The sequence below is a fragment of the Trachinotus anak genome, unplaced genomic scaffold, assembly GCF_046630095.1.
Source record: "Trachinotus anak isolate AG129_WGS33_773 ecotype Australia unplaced genomic scaffold, CSIRO_AGI_Tana_v1 ptg000012l, whole genome shotgun sequence".
NCBI classification, from domain to species: Eukaryota; Metazoa; Chordata; class Actinopteri; order Carangiformes; family Carangidae; genus Trachinotus; species Trachinotus anak.
This window is the reverse complement of record NW_027273863.1, coordinates 11,922,477-11,938,510: the sequence shown is the minus strand read 5'-3', so window position 1 is coordinate 11,938,510 and position 16,034 is coordinate 11,922,477. Positions and strand designations below refer to the sequence as shown.

The 16,034-nt window shown below is 41.6% G+C and overlaps 1 protein-coding gene across 1 annotated transcript in view; it reads right to left on the bottom strand.

Moving 5' to 3' along the window:
* Window positions 1-16,034, bottom strand: part of LOC139629495 (neurocan core protein-like) — a 45,994-nt gene that overhangs the window by 12,726 nt on the left and 17,234 nt on the right. Inside the window, exons 3-12 of the mRNA XM_071492141.1 lie at window positions 15,511-15,708; window positions 14,626-14,808; window positions 13,815-13,989; window positions 12,766-12,893; window positions 11,765-12,049; window positions 11,078-11,221; window positions 10,867-10,938; window positions 10,626-10,783; window positions 10,383-10,545; window positions 2,933-4,120 (exon numbers count right to left, since the gene is read on the bottom strand). Of these exons, the coding sequence (XP_071348242.1) occupies window positions 2,933-4,120; window positions 10,383-10,545; window positions 10,626-10,783; window positions 10,867-10,938; window positions 11,078-11,221; window positions 11,765-12,049; window positions 12,766-12,893; window positions 13,815-13,989; window positions 14,626-14,808; window positions 15,511-15,708 (2,694 nt within the window). The remainder of the gene's footprint in view (window positions 1-2,932; window positions 4,121-10,382; window positions 10,546-10,625; window positions 10,784-10,866; window positions 10,939-11,077; window positions 11,222-11,764; window positions 12,050-12,765; window positions 12,894-13,814; window positions 13,990-14,625; window positions 14,809-15,510; window positions 15,709-16,034) is intronic.

The following is a 16,034-nucleotide window of genomic DNA, read 5'->3' as shown; positions in this document are numbered from 1 at the left end:
TGTGTGTGTGTGTTTGTGTTTACACGGTACAATGAGCGAAAATCAATACCTTGGCTATGATTAGCCCCGAAGCTGATCCTAGTCAATAACTAACCAGAAGCAGACATCTCAGGCTCACATCCTCTGAGTTATCATCATGCCGGCTGCTGCACTGGACAAAATAAATGTTCAGGGTCAAAAAAATAAAAAAAACAAGATAGAGAGTTTTCAATCAAGGACTCCGGTACAGAGCAAGTTTTCTCAATAACTTAACCTCCATAGATTTATGATAAATTTTGCTAACCTCTCTGCTCATGGTTCGAATTCTGCTGAAGTCAGGTGCTAAAATCAGCCATGCATTTCATTTAATGTACAGCAGTCTGGTCCGTCGTGCACCTGCACCCACTGCATCAGTCAAGGTCATGGCACGCCTTGACAAATAAACTGTTATGACAAGCAGATTTACGACAGTCTTAATGTTTGTATGTGTGTGTGTGTGTGTGTGCCCTGTGTGTGAAAGATAAACCTTGTGTGATTGGCCGTTCATTAAAGCGAACGGTGCAGAAAAATCAATAGTCGGTAGAGGGAGGCACGCAGAGTGGACTGTCCCTCGCTCCGCACAGCGGCTGACACCACTGGCACAAACAACAACAACAACAACAATAAGCTGGCAACAGCAAAATCCAACAAATAAGTTTACAGAGATAAGACGGTTAGGGGAAAATACTTTGCTGCGGCAAAGCTAGCAAACCTCAAAGTATTGATCTACACATCACACCTAGCCTTTGCTATGAGTAATCACATCCACAGACTACAGTGGAAATACGGTTTACTTTGGAAATATGATTTGTGGATAAGGAGTTTAAATCTCCCCAGACATCCTTGGCATTTCTGTGAAGGCAGGCCGGCACGAAGAGGAGGGTGAAAACAAAGAAACTGTCTGCAATTTAAATGTTACAGGAGGATAAAAAAAAATCAGTTTGAAAGATCAAACAGCAGAAAGAAACTTAATGGATGATTGTGTCTTTGTGCATCCAGTGTGAATCCATGTGTGTCTGCATGTGTGTGTGTTCATGTTTTAGTACATTGTGCTTTGCTGCTGAAGGTCCTTGAATCCAACCTGAGGCCCCTTTTTTCTCCTCTCCCATTGATTGAACTGACTGATGAAGTGCAGCATGATCCAGTCACGAGAGCAAACACTGACCACCGCCATGAAGCCCAACCACAGGGGACTGGACAGGAGCTGAGAGTGTGTACACGACAGTGAGAGAGATGTAAGCTGAAAGCCATTACTCTGGTCCTATCTCCTGCAAGCATTTCCATCCACCTCTTCTGTTTGTGCAGCAAAGATATCAGTGTGTGTGTTTATGGCCTTCTGCCTGCATGACTCCAGGGTCTCTCAGTCAATCAATCAACCCTGATACTGTACACCAGCAGACCAGATGGTTGCCCTCGGCTTCTTGTCGATACAGTTTACAGCTGATTTCCATCTGTGCTTCCACCCCGTGTAGGCAGCTCAGCCACGCCTGCTGCAGACATGAGCCGCTTTCAAAGGGCGCAAAATAAATCACCGTAGAAATGTGTGATAGCATGGTGTCCGTGGGGCTTTCAAATGCCGAGTGATAAGATGTTTCCTGTATGCACTCTCATTATCAAGCGAGAAATAAGTAGTAAACCAGGTGGCGAGCCAGGAGCTTCACTGAGATATTCAGTGCTGCAGACTTAATGGACAGACCGTGTATGGTGGCGGGGAGGTGATCTCTGCTTGTAGTGGGAATAAAAAGATGTGTAGCCAGGGAATACACTCTGAATCTTTTGAAGAAATAAGCTGGTGGAGAGGTCAGAGGAAGGGAAATGAAAAGGCAGTCTTGCAGGATTACTCTCTTCTTTTACAACCAGTCTTATTTTTATCGTTTTGTTATGATAACAGTGTTACCAAAGTAATTCCTGAGATTCACAGCAAGGGTCAGATGCATTGATTGTTACGTTTCATTGCTCAGTTCAGCTCTGTCAAAGGTGCCTTTAAAGTCTCCTCACCCACACAACACATGTTCTGTACGTAACACATGTAAAAATAGAAAACAAGACATTAGCAGGTAATACGCAGCCAGCCTGATGTTTGAGGTTTTTACTGACCATCAGCAGCTAAAGCCATCTTAGCCTTCAACAGCTAATGCTAGCTTAGCTTCAGTTACCACAAGCAGCCTCTTCATTGTGAAACCACAAGGTTCACGCTCATCAGCTATGAACAAAACCGGGTCATTTGTAATGTGAGTAAGTCAACGAAGAAAAATAAAAAAAACCTCAATGTCACATTTCTCCTCTTCAGACGGAGGCTGACCACTGCCCAACACCTGCAGTCCCTGTGCCCTGCCAATGTGTAACAAACAAGTCTATCCACTGAATCAGACAGCAAAAAAACAAGACCCCCATAAAATGTCAAAGTAGCAGAGAATTACTGCGATTAGTTACAGAAGGAAAAAAGAAAGTGAGCGCATCCAAAATGTCGGTAGTGATTCCCTCATAGCATCGCAAACAACTGTACGCATGCACAACTACAACCACAGTGAGTATATCAGGTCAGAGATGAACCAGAAACAAGCACTTTGGGTAATTATCTTATACTTTGTCAGTGTTTTCTTTCCCATATAAATTTTGATGAATCTATAGGGGTGTGCTGTTTGTGTTTTATTGACTTGTCTTTTTAGTTATCGCTTTTTCACAGGTCTCAGAAATTAAATTTCTTTTACTATTCCCAATAGAAATGATGGCCAAAATTACAAAAGTAAAACTCACAATAAAAACTTGTGATAAAATAATCAGAATTATCCTTTAACACTATCAAATTGAAACAGTGTTTTTTGTGGAATTATAACAAAATCTATGACTAATTTAAAAAAATAAAGTCTACCAACAGGGTGGCAAGGTACAACATCTTAAAAAAAATTCTTACTTGCTGGGCCCAGAGTTATGGTGCTGACGTTAGATCCTCTGCTGTTCTCCTCCTCCATGTTGCCAGGTAACAGGGCCCCTGAGCCCACAGCGTGAGACCAAGTGGGCTCCTCCTCATCCGGGGGCCCCGACAGGAATGGAGGATAATCCAGAGAGCTGTTCTGACCTGCTTTCTCCACCCATTGAATTGACGTTACAGGGTTAGTGGAGCTGTCTTGGTTCTCTGAGAGAGGAGATGGAGATGGGTCTCCTGATCCAACCATTTGAGATGGGGACTGGGAAGAGGGAGATTCTGGTGAGGGTGAAGGGTATGGTGTTTGGGAAGTTGATGAATGTGCATCACTGGATGGAGAGGGGGAGGAGGAAAAGGGAACAGACAGGGATGGGGAGGGAGATTGAGGTTCAAGCAGAGATTGAGATGGAGATGACTGAGAAAAGGACATGAACTCTGAGACGGACGGGGATGGGAAGGTTGATGGTGATGGGGATGGAGATGAGGACAGTGTTGGATATGGGTCTGACAAGATCGACGGGGATGGGGTTTCTGCTGGTAAAGCTGACAGAGATTCAGACATAGAAAAGCTAGCGTCTTCTGACCCAGTTGTGATCATCACTGTGGGCTCTGGAGGACTGGCAGTGGTAGTGGTAGTCACGGTGGTGGTAGTGGACTGTCCTCTCCTGTGGCCCCTTTCTCTAGATCTCTCTCTGGATCTTTCTCTGGGTTTACTTGTTCCAACTGGTCGTCGTGAGACTTGTATCTCCCCTTTTGCCTCTGCACCGCTGATTTCTCCGCTCCCTTCATCTTCTCCTTTCCCCTTCTCCTCTCCTCTCCCCCTCTCTTCTCCTCTGCTCCTGTCCTCCCCTCTGTTCTTCTTCCCTCTCCCTCTGCCTCCTCTGCCGCTTGCTCTGGAGGTCACCGTCTCTTCCCTCTTCTCACCTGGCTGGCTTGTGGTCTCTGCTTCAACACGGACCCAGGTATCCCCGCTGGATGAGGTGATTTCGGGTGCAGAGCTGGAGGCGGTGAACGTGTGCGTCTCTGAACTCTCCCAGCTCTTGGTGCTCTCTGTCGTCATAGGAATACTGGAGGCGGCCGAAGTAGATGCTAGACGAGTGGGTGAGTCTTCACTGGCTGGTGCTGTGTTCTCCACCGAGGGACTGCTGAACCATGAACTTCCCCAAGAAAACAAACCTGCAGAGGGCACAAAAGAAAGAAAAAGAAAAGAACGAGGAAAGTCAGGGGTGGAATTATTGCAGGCAGAGGGAAAAGTGCAAAAGACGAAGCCAAGATGACGAAAAAAGTGAGAATCATCTTATAGATTCTCTCTGTCGTGCCAAGCGAGGCAAAACAAATGCTTCAAAGCTATGTGAGCTACTCATCAGCTATTTTTCTCTATCACTGTACCGGCGCTGTCTACACTTCAATATTATCAGCACAAGCAAGCAAAGCTCTGTGGACACTGGGAAGACAAACGTTTGAAGGAAAGGTTGGAATAATGCTGAACATTTCCCCCTACGGTATGTTAAATATTACTGTCAAACACTACTGGGATAAATATAGCCAGAGAACACTGTATATAGGAGATGGATGCGCTAACGAAAACTATGTCATTACATTTACAAAGGCAGACGGAATTGTTTGTCTAACATTCAACACTGATGTAATGTAATTACCCAGTTCTGACTTCAAAATGTCCAAGTTGTGATTACAACAAAAAAAAATAAAATTTCTAAAAGCTCACATCAACCAGTGTTTGCCTTCCAAAGAAATTACGCCCAAAGTAAATGAATGTAGTGCTAAATTGTCAAGGTGTGGTATTTTGATCCTCACACGATCTACTTTGCAGTAACTCAAACATCTTGATTTGACAGGAACACTTGCGGTTTGTAAACATCTCTACCATCCATCTCATACAATCTGAAAGCAGCATTCGGAAACTATCAGTGTTGAAAAGTGACACAACAGATAACCTCTAAGTTGCAAAGGCATCAGTCTGAAAGCTGCAAAATTAAATAACATGTCTAAAATAAAATGTTCAAAATTAATGACAATATACGGCAAGAACAGGCAAAGTGCTGACAGAGAGAAAAATATGATCGAAGATCATTAACAGATAGGAGCTATTACTTATGACACTTATAAAGATGGTCATGTCATTATCATGTTTAAAACAGCCACTTTTAATTAAGACAAAAAAACATATGGATGAAGGTATAAAATCCCCCTAGACACACACACACACACACACACACACACACTATCAGGCCAAACACAATGAAACTAAGGACAACCACAGTCTCACAAATTGCCTCAGAATTGAATCAACAACTCTGTAACACAGTTTCAACAAACACTGAACAGAGATGCCTGCCATTTGAAAACCTCTTTCTTCCACGGCCAGCACATGGCTTGTAAAGCCGCAAGGCCCCCAAGGAGTGGGAAAGAGAAATACAGGTTGATGAGTTGGTTTTCACCCGTTTTCCATCGTCTGCCTTTATGTTTGAAAGAAACCTGATGTTTTCATCCTATGATGCCTGTGCCTCAGTGTTGATAATGGGCATCCAGCTCAAGAGAGACATTTGGAGACATGATTTCTCTGCATGTGCACTAGTTTAGGAAGGCACAGAACAGTTGTAGTCACGAAAACAAGCATGCTCCTCCTGTTTCTGGTTCTGCATGCTCTTTGTAAGCACTCCATTAAAGCAGATTTCTTAAAATGTGTTTATTTGTCCAGCAAAATAGGCTCAACTGTGCTCTAAACAGCTCAGTGATGAGGGTTTCCATTTGATCTAGTTGAGTCAGAAAAACTGCTTTTTGATTAGAAAGGTCCCTAAATGAGCAAATCTAACCAAACATATCTAAGTGGCAGCCAAGACACAATCTGGCTGAACTCTCAAAATGCTAAGTAGAGAGGCTTCAGAGCCTTCTCTCCTCTCTCCATTTTTAGCTTCCGCTACATTTGTAATATAAAGATTCTGGCACAACAATCATTCTGTAGAATATCGAAAACAAACAACAGAAATAACATGTCCTTGTTATATGGCCTCATACATTTTAAGCAATGGATTGTGAAGAGAAGAGATTGTGAAGAATTATAAAAACACTAGGTCTAAAGCCCTGTTAAATGACAGAATAAGACTTTACTGATTTTGGTAAAAGTTGCTTGCTAAATGCTTATGGGTAAATGGGAATTAAAACAGCCGCACCAAATTCCTACAATTAATAATGAAAAGCAAATATGCAATATTGTTTGTTTGTGTTACCACTGGATTTTTTTTTGTTTTTTTTACATACTTTTAACAGAGTTTTAACGAGGAACAGCATAACACACACATGCACATCTGAGTTTAGGATAACCAGTTATCAGTAGCCATATCACAAAATAAATCTCCTCTATGCAGTGAATGCCATTCCAATATGGGGAAGTATTACATATGTTTCCCATAATTGGGGTTTTCAGAGGGGTCTTCCGCTCAGACAAGCTCTCATTCATTAGAAATAAGTTTTTCAGGTCTGCGGGTAAATAATCTAGAAAAGGTACTCAAACCCTGACAAACAGCTTGTCTTTTCCTTTTGAGATAGCCTGTAATCTTTAAGGGGGGGAGGGTGTTAAAAAGTGACTCTGTACCAGAGGGTGACGCTTGGCAGGGAGTCTTTGATCCAATTGTGCAAGATGCACTTTCGCGCAATTAAAGGGAGGTTCTCAAGAAGGTTGTCGTGTGATGTATGGAGGTGCAATTCCCTGGAGGGAAAGCCTACGAGGAAAACACCAGGGTCTTTTTTTAATTTTCATTTTAAATGTTCCACTAATTACCTTGGAAATAGAAACGCAGTATCTGGAAAATAGTTTAGACTCCCAGAAGCAATGGAAATATGTCCCCGTATTAGAATGGCATTTACTGCAGAGAAGAAAGGGAACGACTTATTTTGGTAACAGGGGTGTGAAGAATCTTGTACAGATGTTGCATCTCCCTGAGACTGTTATATGTGAACGTGGATCTGAATAAGTCTATAACTGCTTGCCAATAATTTCCAATATATTCAGTATCTAAATCTCTTTGTCATTTACAAGAAGCATTTGCCAACTCACATGAGGAATCTGGGAGTGAATAAAATGATGATATGAAAGGTTTTGGTTCTGTAAGATAAATCTCTCAGAATAGGAGATAACCTGAGAAGATATAAAATGCCTCATTTGCAGGTATCTAAACAAATGTTCCTTGAGAACATCAGATATCTGTTGGTGCTGCTGGAAGGACAGTAGAGTATTAACTTTAAATAAGTCACCAAGTACATGAATACCCTTGTTCTGCCGAGAGGAGAACACAGATTATAGACTATTTTAGATAGGAGACAGCAGGGACTTCACATTTTTCCTTCCCAGATATTTAGTTATATCATGCCACACTCTGAAACCCAGGAATCAATACAAATCTCTCTCTTTAGATTTGTAACCAAAGCTAGAAAAGACATCCATGACAGGACCAGTTGCAAGATACCAAATTAGGCATAGAAAGGCCATCTATATATCTGTCGGTTGATGTAATATTTTAAGCCTTTGTCTAGGTTTTTTGCCAGGCCAAATAAATTAGATCTAAAAGTCAAGGGAGAATATTCATCTTAATGAGACTGATTCCACCAATCAAGGACAGTGGAGGTCATGCCATCGCTCTAGGTCTTTTTTAATTTAATTAAAATTTTATAAAAAAAGATCTAGATCATTTGTTCTGGCATGAGCTGTTGGTGAATGATATATGGTTCAGATCCATTTATGGTTCGACCCTATAAGGCCCTCTGAGCATAAGGAGACAGCCAGTGACAGCCGTCTGTTTCTTCTGAGTAGTAAACTGCACAATACTCAACAGCCTTCTCACGTCGCAGGTTGAGGAACGTCAATGAACAACAAAGCCTGTCTGCTTTGAGTTTATACGAGTTGGTGGTAAATTCTCCAGCCGCTTGGCAAGAAGATTTGCGAGCTCATGTCAGGAGGTTTATCTTTCTTTAAAGCGACAGAGATATTGGTGAGGTATGGGGGAGACAATCGCTGCTAAAGGAATCTGAATACATATCATATCTGTGAGGGGGGCTTACTATGATGAGGTACTCCCTTGAGAATATGTATGAGTTCTGAGACTTCTTCCCTACTAATCAGCTTCCATGGATCCACTTTCTGCTCATCAGATAGAGTCGACAAATTTATCTTATCAAGACTCAACATAGATATTCAAGTCTTTATAAAATAATCTCATTATTTTATTCATATCAGCTGATTTGAGGTGCCTAGACCCATTTCTACCTATGAGTGAGGGGATTAGCTTTGGCTTGGTTCTACCATGAGCAAGATGTGCAAGTGTCCTGTTCAAAACAGTTCTTGAAGAGACCTGAAGAAAGCCACACATTTTTACACTTTTACACTACAAAGTTAAAGTCACCTCGTGTATGAAGAAGAAAATGTAGCCAAATCTGACAGAAACTGTGGGACAAAGGAGGCTTCATATATAGTCTGGAGGATATATGCATTCAAGGATAACAATGTCCACCATACAGTTAGCCAGATAAAAGTACACAGTGACTCTATTTATCTTTTATAGTTTTCTCATGGGTTAAAGGCAGGAAAAGCTGTTCCCCCCGTGTGTGGATCACCTGGTCCATACACAGCTTCCCCTTACTTTAATATGCTCCAGATTTGAAAGGTGGGTTTCCCTGAAATTTCTCTGCCTTTAAAGACAACACATGATTTTCTGGCATTTGATGACGTGGTTAATACCCCTCACATTTAGTGAAATAATTCTAAGGTCACTCATGTTTTTTTTTACACTTTGTACAACATGTGGAAACTGATAGGTGATCATTAGAGCGACACAGATAAATGAAAGCAGCAGCAGATCTAGTAATCACATACATAAGGACCGGAGCATAACACCCACACAGTAAAACGGAAAATACACATGAAGCTGACAGTGAGGCTCTGTCCCCAAACAATGGATCAAATCTGAATATTAAACAGAACCCCTCAAGAACAAGAACAAATAACAGCCGTTCAGTGGCTTTTAGTGGCTGAGTGAGCCTAAGAGTTATCCCTCCACCGCTGAGAGAGAATAAAATAGCAGCTGCATGTGTGTCCATCATACTGCCGATGTTCATTCATACAACCCTCATGTACCCCAGCGGACAAACTGTGATCAAACTGCAGTCTATTGAAAGTGACAGAACATCATTGGGGAAAGAGAAAAGGGTAAACATGGTAACTGAGCATTTATATTTGTACTATTAGATAAGAGCATGCACAGTGACAGGGGACAAGGACAAAAAAAAAAAAAAAAAACACAAAAAGTTGTGGGGTGTTCGCCCACAGAAATGCAGCTCTCTGTTTCAGTTATTCTTTTAGTGTTGTCTTCAGTGTGGTTACTCAGTCTGTCCAGGGTGGGCTGCTTATTTCTGCTCCATAAAGCCATAAGTCTTCTCTGTTACATTTGAAAGGCGCGGTGTTGCCATCATCCCTGCTAACCTCACATACTCTTTCCTTCACCTCCAGAAATGTTTCCCAATAAAAGTCACTGAAGTAACTTTGTTTCAATGGGATAATCAGCCCTTAAGGCAGGAGGCTGGCAGAAATGATCCTCCCATTCATCATGTAACCATATTGTTTGATTTTTATCTGACTTTGTTCTGTTTGATTAGAGCAGTTGGAGAACTTAAATATAGTTTTCATTTATTTTATAGGACTGTAATGTTTGCACAGTAGATTAGTGGCTGGGCCTTACACATAAAACATCATTTGGTACTGCTTGATGATGCCTTTTTATATATAATACTTCCAATTTCTAATAAATAGAAATAAAAAATTATATTAATTGCAACCTTTTCCAAAGAGGTCATTTACAAGTAAAAAGCAAGTTTTAATTATTCTGATCGAATCCCAGTGTCAGGAAAGCAACTGGCGACAGCTGTAGCTCGTTCACTGTCACACTTGGTGTCAGTCAGCTCATTAGCGACCCAACAGGAGAGGCAGTCTGAACTACACAGAAAGGTCAGCGTGGCTTTAGTTTGACTCCAAGCCGGATGCAGGGGCACCAAAGGCCTTTGGTCCACTGCTTCTCCCCTTGTATACCCCTGTGCTTCTCTAATGAACTACATTCAAGGGGCTTGTTTGTACTCTAATGACTGTACCATCCTGTTGTGTTGCTACGCTGATGTTTCCCAACATCACAGACTGAGGGAATTACACACACACACACACACACACACACACACACACACAAACAATCAAAAAACATACTCATAAACATACACTGTCATTAAGCCTTGACGATGCCTCATAACTCAAACGCTATGAAGCGTACTCCTCTTTTTTCTTCTCTTTTTATAAGATGATTTAGTAGCACATGAGCATTGTCAGGGCTTAGGATAGGCCATTCAGCTCAGTGATTAGTGATAACAATAATCCACACACCTGGTAATGATGTACTGGATGGACTCGACTCTTGATCAGTCTTTTTTGTAGTCGCATCCTCTTCCCCTGCCTGTCCATTTGGTGCTTGGGTTCCCTCCTCATCTTCGGTCCCCACCAGGTAATTCCAAGGCTTCAAAATGGACTTGACAATCTTTGAGATCACCTGAAATAATGAGTGGATTCAGCAACACAGTACTTTTCAGTATTTCAAACCTTAGAACAAAAGCTTAAAACCAGACTGACCTTCTTCTCAGCAGGAGTTGGTTGAACTGGAGGTCGGAGAAACTCCTCCGAATCAGGTCCAGGCTCCAGCAGCTCCCCCCAGTCTAAGGAGCTCTGTCCTGGGATTAACTGGAGGGTCACATAGGGTCCTGAGGACTCTGAGGACCAGGGGTCTGTGGCTGAGGAGATGAACGGGTGAATGATAATCCACAGTATCCACAAATTCCTTTTCATAGGCATCAATATTAGTAATCATACTCACAAGCATCAGCACTGGCCTCCTCTTCAAGGTCAACCAACCCTGTCCAGTTGGAAGGTGAAGCATCTGTGGACCCTGCATGGGTGTATGTGCATAGAATATTACGCTTATACCCAATTATGTGAATTCTTACTATGTCCATATTTACATATTAAATGGTTGATTCTCTGATTACAGCTCCTACAGATCTGCAAATCATAGACAAATGTAAAACCTCTGGTAGTGGTGGTTTGCTGTGTAGTCAGGTCGGGGCTGTCTGTCCCTGTGGACTCGGCATCACTAGAGCCTGTGAGGTAGCTCCAGGGCTTCCACAGGGAGGTGTAGATGTGAGAGATGGAGCCAGTATTCTTCACTTTACCTAGGAAATAAGTTGAAGAGATTTGGTTTTCTGTGGCAGACGCTGAAGGATTTTACCCAGTTTGTGTCAAAGTTTTACTGTTTTAATTTTGCAAATACCAAAAAAAAAAAGAAGAGCTCCTGGATATTTAACTTTAAAACAGCCTGTCCTCTTTTTCTCTCTCCCACTGCTTCTGTCAATCCAGTAGTTTCACAGATACATGACGGTGGGGTAGATAATGTGGATCAGAAATCAGTGTTGCCATAGCTACAACAGTGGCAATGACATTTATTTTCATTCTTACTACATTAAGAGGATTCAAAGCATCCACAGCAACATCAACACTTCTCTTATGAGTGAGATGGTAGTTAGGTCAGTGTATTCATCCATTTTTTATCTACACACTCCAATGACATTACATTTATATCCTATGAAACATAATTTCAAGGTTATTGCCATAGTGAAATAGATTCACTCATGTTTTATTGCTGTCTAAACAATCCATAATGAGTTAGCTCTGTATTTTCGATAGTAAACAAATGCTGCCAGTGGTTGTTACAATACCTCTGTAGCAGTAAGCATCATACAGCGCTGTGGTGTTGTCAGCAGTGCTGTTGGGTGTGATGGTGTAGACTCCCGGCTGGCTCCCTCCACACTCCGGGCGAGACCAGGTCACCGGGTAGCGGACACTGCCATCAGACAGCCACCCTGGGGCACAGCTGTCCAGGCCTGCTCTCCAGGCCAGATAAAGCTGCCCTACCGTGGCCAGCTGACCCCCGAGGGACACACAGCGGTCTGAGGCTGAAGACAGTGATAACCTGCCGGGGACGGAGGAGTGAAACACCTCACCTGCAGGAGGGAGACATGAGACATGAGCTTGTCAAGAAGCAGATGAAGCCTGTGGGTTTCTATCAGGGAGACACCTGGGTTAAATCACTACTTATTAAGACTTTGAAAGCACACGTAATATTATGTAATGGCCCTGGCTCTTCAAGGAGAAGGCTGATGACATTTTATATTTTTGTTACTGTCTGTGACCCCAAGCTCCAAGCACATTCATTCCTACTAAAGCTATAATAAGTCCATAAAAGCATGACATGAATATAAAGTACAATTCTTTAAGTCATGCTAAATAACTTTGTAACGTGGCTGGGCTCTGTGGTTTTAAGCAAATGTTACTCAAAAAGGAATAAATGGTGCATTTGCAGGGCACTATTTCTAGCCGTGCATTAACACACATTTGTTGGAATAGTGAGTATTTATAACAGCAGGATGGTGTTTGTGGGATTGGCTCAAAATAAATCACAGTGCCCATTTTCATGAGGGAAAATGTCACCCAGTGTAATGGTGTGACGCGTTGCGAGCAGGATCAATCCACTGTTGCTTTTTTGCACTTTCATTGGAACAGAAAAGAATATGACAATACTTATCCTTTAATATTGTAGTAGTGTATGATGCAACCACTAGTGTGAAGCCAAAAGCTGTCACAGGTTTTGATGTGTTTTCTGTGAGTCTGTGAGTGTGTGTGTGTGTGTGTGTGTGTGTGTGTGTTTGTGTGTGTATACCATCCAGTTCTTTTGCAAAACAGTACACATCAAACAGCTCTTTCGGGTCCCTCTTCCCATAATTCCTCACTCCAGCAGAGTACTCCTTGTGTCCATAGCAACCAAGCTCTGGCAGCTGGACAGAATAACTGTGGAGACAATCATGTGGGAGTCAACCTTGTTTCTTTTCACTAATCACAGGAAATAAGTAACATAAATATCCCGTGGACATTTGTCTGTAAGGACATTATCTAAGCTCAAACATCATTTTTTTCCTTTTCATTAAGTCTTAAAACAGAATAAATTCTTATTCGTGTTTTGTTTTAAAGGGCAAGAGATTAGAATAGATTAAAATATAATTAACAGCAAAGAGACAACAGAGGTAAAAAGAACATGGTCCTGAAGCAGATGAGGTGACAAAACAAAAGAGCTGAATATTAATTGAAACAGAAGATGATCCAAGAAGAGAGCGGATGAACAAAATGCAAAACAAAGAAAATAGCATAATATTACAGACTCAAAGGTTTATTAGAAATATAGCAATCATTAAAACTGACCTGCAACAATTAGTTGATTAATCAATTACTTGATTGGCAAGAAAGTGAATAAGCATATTTACCAAGTTATTCCTGTAAGCAAAAACATTCAAAATTCACTTCTTTCAGCTTCACAAATGAAAAATCTTTTGGTTTCCCTGATCCTTTTTGATAATGAAGAGTAATCTGCACTCTGGGAAATTCTGAACAAATGATGAATAATTGTCTTCGTATTAAAGCTGCAGCTAATGATTTCTATTGTTTGGCCTGTGAATGATCAGAAATTGTGAGAAACATCTATTTCAATTTCCCCCAACCCTATGCTGACGTCTTCAAATGTCTTGTCCTCGCAAATCCTCACAGCAGAGAAGCTGGTGCGAGACAAGGTTAGGCTTTTTTTTTTTTTTTTTTTTTTGTTCATTTTTGTGTGATTATTCAACTTCAGCTCTACTTCATATGAATCAATCATAAAAACAGTTAGTTGCAAGCCTGATTCAAAGCAACTGGTGTAAGCGTTATTAAACATCATCTCACCGGACTGTCTGATCATCCAACCAGCCGGCTGCACAGCTGGCAAAGCCGTCATAGTACGCTGCCCACAGCTGGGCTGGCGTGGCAACCTGAGCAGCGTTTTCCAGGCAGGCCCGCTGTGCGTCGGCAAATGAAAGGGAGTAACGGGTGCTGGGAGCCTGGTAGTGAAACACCACACCTACAGGGGCAGACACAGAGACAGGTGTTGAGGTAAACCTTTTCAATTCTTTCTATTTGAGAGATATACCAACGCATCCGAGTTTAAAATCAATAAATCAGTGGGAAGTAATCAATGAACATGTAATTGTGGCCACAAACAGATCAATCTAATCCTATGTGAGTTTCAGTGAAAATTTCACAAATGAGCTAACAGAAAAATTATCACTTGCGTTCGGTCCACACACTTTAATTAAAAGAATTACACAATTACTCGAGTGGAAAGCTAGATAACAAAAACAACACACTGTCTTCATGCAGCGCACAAAACAGTGCGCTGCATGAAGACAGTCATTATGATATTGATATAGTGAATCAATGTTATTATCGTTTAATTAAATTTAAAAAACCGGTAGGGGGCTGGCTGTGCTCCTGTTTTAAAGCAGCCATTATCCATCTTACATTACCACAACAAACCTTGAATGCGATAAAACAGAAAAATCAATGAAGTTAGAAGAAGAAGAATTTCAAAGCCTTTTGTGTTAATGCTGCTCAGTCTGTCAGCAGCGTTTCTGTTTAGTGTAAATGTATTCTGTAGGGAGTCGTGGCACTAAACCTTTCTCACAAAGAAATCCCTGCCAGTGGCTGCTGCACTCACCGGAGACCACCAGGGGCACAGTGTCTCTCTCATAGTCGTTACCCATGACAACCTGACAGTGGTAAGTGCCTGAGTCGTTGGTACGGAGACTGGAAATCTCCATGGTAGCATTCAGGGGATTGGCAGTGTATCCTGGCAGCATGACGCGTCCGCTGAAAGCCTTATTCACCTTGATTACATCACCTTTGGCAAAGAAAAATAGGTTTCTTCATGACAAATGTCTACTGGCATCCTGCAGATTTTACTGACAGAACATTAACTTTAAGGGGCCTCAGATGACTAGATGGAGATAAAATGTAATTACCAAATTTCATTTTGTAAAGATGACTTTGCTCAAATCCTGGAAAACCTTCTTATTGAGAGGACTTATCTCATTTTAACTGTAGGAGCTGCTCAAGTCAAGATCAAACACTCAGATTAATTCAGCTTCATGTTTTTTTTTGTCATCAGAAACGATGTGTGATCACCTTTTAAGTTAATTAAGAGTATTAGGAGCATTAATTAGTTGTGTTTGTGGTCACATATATAAGTCAAATATTCACTTTCTTTTAGCACAGCTTGGTTTTGGTCTACGCTCATTCACGAGGAAACCTCTGACTCTTTAGCTGCTAAATGCTCCACTATGTTCACCACCAAGTTGCTACCTTCATGTCTGTTGTTCGGTGCCAAAACAAAGAACTGAAAGATGCTGAAACTGTAAAGGGGCCCGAGGTAGATGAGTTCAATCTGCAATCTTTGCTAAAACTCAAACACACAGATTTTGAGTTCAGTGATAAAATGCAACTATGAAGGTTCATCATTGTAATTTCAGGAGCTGCTATTGTCAGATTGTTAAATTGTTTATCAACAGCTGAAGCAGAGTGTTACATCACATCTTTGTTTTACCTTTAGCTGAAAGCACAATCTGCTCAGCAGGAGCACCCTGTCCTCCTGCTGGGAGCTTGGTCCACAGGAGGTGCGGAGCCTGGCTGGAGGAGCTGGTCTGGAGGGTGAAGACACAGGGGAGGACAGCTCTGCCTGCCTGTGTTTGTTGTACTGTAGGATGGATGATCCTACGCATGTTCACTATGGAGGAGGCTTCACCTAAAGAAGAACAAAAAGAGAACAGAACATAATTGGATTATGTGATTAAATGCAGTGCATTCAGGAAGTATTCAGACCCCTGCACTCTTTGACAGTTCGTTATGTTGCAGCCTTATGCTAAAATACCTTATACCGACAAAATGAGAACCACATTTTTTGCAATCTGTAGCAAAGTTATTAAAAAGGAAAAAATGAAAATATCACATTTACATACGTATTCAGACCCTTTACTCAGTAGTTAGTGGAAGAACCTTTGGCAGCGAATACAGCCTCGAGTCTTCATGGTTATGTGATGCAACAAGCTTTGCACACCTGGATTTGGGGAT